The 5,850-nt window shown below is 31.4% G+C and overlaps 2 protein-coding genes across 2 annotated transcripts; both read left to right on the top strand.

Annotated features, from left to right (window-relative positions):
• Positions 1-1,423: 1,423 nt before the first annotated feature.
• On the top strand, positions 1,424-3,286 carry LOC149494872 (G-type lectin S-receptor-like serine/threonine-protein kinase At4g27290). The gene is made up of 5 exons (XM_089724447.1): positions 1,424-2,162; positions 2,440-2,667; positions 2,910-3,040; positions 3,132-3,193; positions 3,283-3,286. Exons 1-5 carry the CDS (start codon positions 1,424-1,426, stop codon positions 3,284-3,286), a joined length of 1,164 nt encoding a protein of 387 aa, XP_089580573.1.
• LOC149494873 (G-type lectin S-receptor-like serine/threonine-protein kinase SD1-1) lies at positions 3,243-4,340 on the top strand. Its single transcript, XM_089724000.1, has 4 exons — positions 3,243-3,342; positions 3,437-3,674; positions 3,782-3,932; positions 4,011-4,340. The coding sequence occupies exons 1-4, from the start codon at positions 3,291-3,293 to the stop codon at positions 4,311-4,313; spliced, it is 744 nt and encodes a 247-aa protein (XP_089580126.1). The 5' UTR covers positions 3,243-3,290; the 3' UTR covers positions 4,314-4,340.
• Positions 4,341-5,850: the final 1,510 nt, after the last annotated feature.

The following is a 5,850-nucleotide window of genomic DNA, read 5'->3' on the forward strand; positions in this document are numbered from 1 at the left end:
AAGTGGGAATTGGTAGGTATATATTGAGATTATCGAAAACTACTCCATTTATATATATTATAAATATTATTATAATTTTGTCATGAAAATTTGATTGTTAAATTATAATAATATTTTTTTATCATAAATATGTCTAAAATCCATATAAAATTTAATATATAATCATTAATTTCCATCAAACTTAATATGTACTTGACAATTTAATTTAATATAGAAAATCAACCTACTCATCGAGGAGTATTAAATTTCTTATAATGTAATATATAAACGTTCCAATCAAAAAAAAAAAAAAAATCAATTTGACTTGACAATTCTAAAGGAAAGAATCAGCTATATCAATTAATTATCCATATATGGGAAAATAATTTTTTAGTCCTTCAAATTTGCTATAATTGTCTAAGTAGTCCCTCATATTTTATATAATATTTAAGTCATCCCTCACATTTGTCTCCATCTAATTAAAAGGTCCCTCCATCCAGTTTAAATTGTTTTAGCCGTTAAAATGAGGTAAAAAGACAAAAACACCCTTATGCTGATGTGGACAACTTCTTAATAAAGTTGGTCTCCTCCCCACATGAAGACTTCTCTCTCACAGACGCTCTCAATTTCTAGAAACTACAATGTACCATTCATCTCTAGAAACTACAATGTACCATTCATCTCAGATTCTTTGTGTTTTCATTATTTCAAAGTGATTGCAAAATGAAAATGACCTCTTCGGTTGGCCAATTCGCAGATGGGGGCTGTACTAGTTGGGTGTCCAATTGGCAGGTTCGATTCTGAATTGAACCAAACCAAAAAAAAAAAATACTGAAAAGATTTAATTTAATTGATTTGGTTTAATTTTAGCTATTTCTGACAAATGTTAGGCTTATTTTCTGCATTCAATTGTTGAGTTTTAACCAAAGTCTAAATGACTGATCTTAAGTATATTACAATTTAACCCGGTGGATTCAATATAATATACTTTCTTCATCTATTTTTATTTCTTGTTCAATGTTTTTTATAATGATTAAAGAAACAATTAAATCTCGTAAATTATAACAAAATACTCTTTAATTTAATTAAATTACTCCTTATGTCACCTCGTTATTCTAATTTTCATTTTCACTCTATTAATTTGTTACTAAAATAGTTACTGTGTTTAGTAGATATAAGAATAAAATGAGAAAAAAAAATTAATTAAATTATCCTCTATATCAAACCAATAAAAAACGGTCGTTCCATATATCCCGTATAAGCAAGTCTTATCCTAATGTTTTTTTTTTTTTTTTAGAAGAGTCTTATCCTAATGTTTAGATGTCACAAATAGTAATATATGTACAAAGCTGTTCAACCACATTACTATTTTAGCATGAAAAACTACTCTCCATGTAAAAGAGAAAAAACAAACAAGAAAAAAAAAAAAAAATCAACTACTACCATGAAAATGCTTTTGGCAAGCTACTTCTTCTTCTTGCTCTTTTTACGACAACCTTCTTCTTCATCCCAAGGCACCATATATCCCGGTCAATCCATCAAAGACGGTGAGACTCTAGTTTCAGCTAGTGGAAAGTTCGAGCTGGGATTTTTCGCACCAGAAAATTCAAAAAAGCGTTATTTAGGAATATGGTACAAAGATCCATCAGCTTATGCAGTAATTTGGGTAGCAAACAGAGAAACCCCACTTATTGATCGCTCAGGAGTTTTGCTTATCTCTAACCAAAGCCTTCTAATCATCTTAAATAGCAAAAATAACACGGTTTGGTCATCTAACAAAACAAGCAATGTCCAAAATCCAGTTGTGCAGCTTTTGGACTCGGGAAATTTAGTTGTCCAAGACAGGAATGGTACTAATTTGCTGTGGCAGAGTTTTGATTCTCCATGTGATACATTACTTCCTGGAATGAAAATAGGAAGGAATTTTTTAACTGGTCAAGAGACGTTCCTAACATCTTGGAAGAGTGAAGATAATCCTGGCCACGGCCAATTTTCATTCTGGATAGATCCTGCTGGATTTCGTCAGCTTGTTGTGAGAAATGGAACTTCTAAGCATTACAGACTTGGTTCGTGGAATGGCGTTCGATTTACAGGAACTCCCCAGCTGCCATCAAATTCTAATATCTTCACATATGAATTTGAATTGAATAAAAATGGAGTCTATTATAGTTATCAGGTTGAAGGTGCTCTATTGTCCAGGTTATTAATGAATCGATCGGGCTTCTTGGAGCGTTTTGTAAGAATAACTCTTCCTTGGACAAATATATATTCTGCACCATTAGATGAATGTGATAAGAACTCAGTTTGTGGTGCTAATATGGAATGTAATATTATTGATAATTCTCATACATGTGATTGCTTAGAGGGCTTTATATTGGAATCTTCCAAAAATAGGAGCTCACTGTGTTCGAAAAACTCCATTGTATTGCAAAAAGGGTTACGTTTTTCATTAGTATATAGGATTGAAGTTACCAGATACATCTGATTCTTGGTATGATATGAATATGACACTTGCAGAATGTAAAGAAATGTGTTCAAAAAACTGTTCTTGCACTGCATATGCAAATTCAAACATTATTGGAGATGGCAGTGGCTGCGTGCTATGGTTTGGTGAACTGATTGATATGAGATATTACACTCAAGGTGGTCAAGATATCTATATAAAAATGTCCTCTTCAAAACGATCAGGTACATAAAAAACTCTTCTTTTTCCTCTAATTCTTTCAACTTGGCTCCGGGGAGGATTCAAACTCGAAACTCACAGCACTGAATACAGTAAAATCGAGTCTGGGCTCATTGGTCCAAATCTTTCTTTCTACCAAAAAATTTATCTGTTTCAAGAAAAGGAATTAGCTAGTTAGGTTATTGCCATATTATCTCATGAATATACCCACTGAGAATACTTGATTTGCCAATATGTGATTATGAAGGTTATGAAGATGGAGAGGTAAAGGAAGACATGGAATTGCCAATATTTGATTTGCCTACAATAGCTAAAGCCACAGATAATTTTTCCAGTATCAACAAACTGGGGCAAGGTGGTTTTGGACCTGTCTACAAGGTAAAGTAACGATTTGAATATTAAATATGGTACATAACATATTATCTCTGCAACTACAAAGATCTTCAGTTTCTGTAACAATGGTTTTCAGGGTACATTGACTAATGGGCAAGAAATAGCAGTGAAAAGGCTTTCAAAGAGTTCTGGAAAAGGGTTAACAGAGTTCAAAAATGAAGTTACTTTGATTGCAAAACTTCAGCACAGAAATCTTGTTAAACTTCTTGGCTGTTGCATTGAGAAAGATGAAAAAATGTTGATATATGAATTCATGCCGAACAAGAGCTTAGATTTTTTCACTTTCGGTTTGAACTTCTCTCTTGTCTATAATTACTATTTCACAACTTGTTTTATGTTAATCTAGTTAAACATTCTACTAATAGATGACAAATATATCAGATCAAATGAGAAGCAATTTTCTAGATTGGAAAAAGCGCTTTCACATTATTGGAGGAATTGCCAGAGGGCTTCTTTACCTCCATCAAGACTCTAGACTAAGGATTATGCACAGAGATCTCAAAGCAAGCAATGTGTTATTGGATAAGGACATGAATCCCAAAATTTCTGACTTTGGTTTGGCTACAGTATTTGGGGGAGACCAAACAGAGGCTAATACAAATAGAGTGGCAGGAACATAGTAAGTACACATCTGCACTTATTATTCATTTTCAGTTCTCCCCTGTTGGGAATTTCAAATTTAAGATAGCAAAAAATATAGTTCCATTACTATGTTTCATTTTGCAGTGGTTATATGTCGCCGGAGTACGCAGTGGACGGGCTTTTCTCCATGAAATCAGACGTCTTCAGCTTTGGCGTATTAGTACTGGAGATAGTAAGTGGAAAGAAAAACAGAGGGTTCTTCCACCAAGAACACAACCACAATCTTCTTGGACATGTAAGAACTTTTGCTGGCACAGTCACTCAATTACTAATTGGAATAAATTTTTAATCTTTATTGTTCTTGATTTTACAGGCATGGAAACTGTGGATAGAAGACAGGTCAATGGAATTAGTTGATAGAAAGCTAGAATCTTTAGCCATGTCTGAAGTGTTAAGATGCATTCAAGTGGGTCTTTTATGTGTTCAACAGCGTCCAGAAGACAGACCAAGCATGGCATCTGCAGTTGTAATGTTAAGCAGTGAGAGTTTATTGCCGAAACCGAAGCAGCCTGGCTTTTTCACAGAAAGGAATAAGCCTGAAGCAGAGTCTTCATCCACCAACCATGGAACATCGTCAGTAAATGAGATGAGTACAACTCAGCTGCTGCCAAGGTAGAATATTAAAGAATATACAGTCTATCGGTTGAACTGTCTCAGCATAATTTGCATACTAGAAAATTAAGGATTTAAGATTAAAAAAAATGTCAGACTTATAAGTTAAGAACTTGAGGAAGGTATGGCATATTGGTGGAATAAAGCTTTATTGCAAAATTTGTATAATTATTTTGCATAGTCTCAAAATGATAATTTGACTATATATAATAAAAATTTAAACTGTGAGCATCCCTAAGTTACAGAAGCTGGCAATTTGAAAATGATAATTGTTATGAAAAATGAAAATATAAAATACAAAATACTCATTTGACAAAATATTAAAAAGTGCAAAATTAAATATTTTGTTGTTATAAGAAAATAAAGAATATATATATTTTGGAGGAATTGGATAGGATGCTTCGTATTGGTCGATTATGAGTTGCTCATAGCTAATGATGAAGGCGTAAGATTCATGTGGGAGTCGATGATCATCCACTCAGGAATCTGCCAAGTTCAAGAACAATAACAGAAAAAGAGAGATGCCATGCATGTGCACATATGCATGCTTTTATTTATTTATTTATTTATTTTGTTAATATGAGGAGACAAAGAGAAGGGTTTATCTGTTTGCACAGTTATTCCAACTGATATCAACTCACATGCTTTGCTAAATTAATAACAGTTTTTATAACAGTTTTTTACTAAATTAATAATAATTTGACTATATATAATAAAAATAAAATTTTAAATGCTCTTTGAATATCAAATTATATTAGGTGACATGTTTATATATGTAGAAATACGATATTTAAGACATGTATAATTAAAAATAATTGAGAAGTATTTATTTATTTTTTTACTAAATTAATAATAACTGAACCTGGTTAAAAATCTGCAAAATGATTGTCATCTCTTGAAACAAAAACAAACTGAACCTGGTTGAGTTGAGACAAAATCTTATCAAACTTGTTAAACTTCTCCCACCATTTCCATGCCCTCATCATGTTCTGAATAATCCAGCACAAAGTATTTTTAGCATCAGACTTCACAATCAAAGGAAAATTCTTAATATTTGAATACTAATAAAACTCAATAGCTGAAAAGAAAGCAAGGAGTTCCGCCTTATTCGAATTCAAAATACCGACTGAGTGATAAAAAATACATTTAACTACTCTATTGTCATACCTTAGCACGCCTCTAACCCCTACTGGACTCAACTTACCAGAAGAATTAGGATTTTTTCATGCTAAAAATATAAACAAATAAAAAAATATAAAATAAAAGATTATATTTTATTAATTTAATTTTTATATCATACTTGGAGATTTTTTTGGTAAATATCAAAAATTTATGTTATTTAAATGTTGCATTATTTGTTTAAACTAATAGAATATTTAAAAGCTTTTTTTAAAAAAAATTTTATGAGTCACATTATGATTAAAAAAAATGATGGAAATAATTTTTTGTTTTTAATTTCATTTTTAATTGTAATTGAAGTTATAAAAGGTTGAAATTAGGATAAAATTGAAAAAAAATAATAAAATTCTGAGTATTCTAAT

Source organism: Jatropha curcas, chromosome 7 (genome assembly GCF_041381405.1).
Source record: "Jatropha curcas cultivar XTBG-Jc1 chromosome 7, XTBG_Jcur_1.0, whole genome shotgun sequence".
Taxonomy (NCBI): Eukaryota; Viridiplantae; Streptophyta; class Magnoliopsida; order Malpighiales; family Euphorbiaceae; genus Jatropha; species Jatropha curcas.

Excerpts from the sequence above, each read along its gene's own strand:
- LOC149494872 (XM_089724447.1), top strand. The coding sequence starts at position 1,424 with ATGAAAATGCTTTTGGCAAGCTACTTCTTCTTCTTGCTCTTTTTACGA. Across the intron at positions 2,163-2,439 it reads TTATAGTTATCAGGTTGAAG|GATTGAAGTTACCAGATACA; the intron begins GTGCTCTATTGT and ends ATTAGTATATAG. Across the intron at positions 2,668-2,909 it reads GTCCTCTTCAAAACGATCAG|GTTATGAAGATGGAGAGGTA; the intron begins GTACATAAAAAA and ends GTGATTATGAAG.
- LOC149494873 (XM_089724000.1), top strand. The coding sequence starts at position 3,291 with ATGTTGATATATGAATTCATGCCGAACAAGAGCTTAGATTTTTTCACT. Across the intron at positions 3,343-3,436 it reads CTTAGATTTTTTCACTTTCG|ATCAAATGAGAAGCAATTTT; the intron begins GTTTGAACTTCT and ends CAAATATATCAG. Across the intron at positions 3,933-4,010 it reads ACCACAATCTTCTTGGACAT|GCATGGAAACTGTGGATAGA; the intron begins GTAAGAACTTTT and ends TTGATTTTACAG.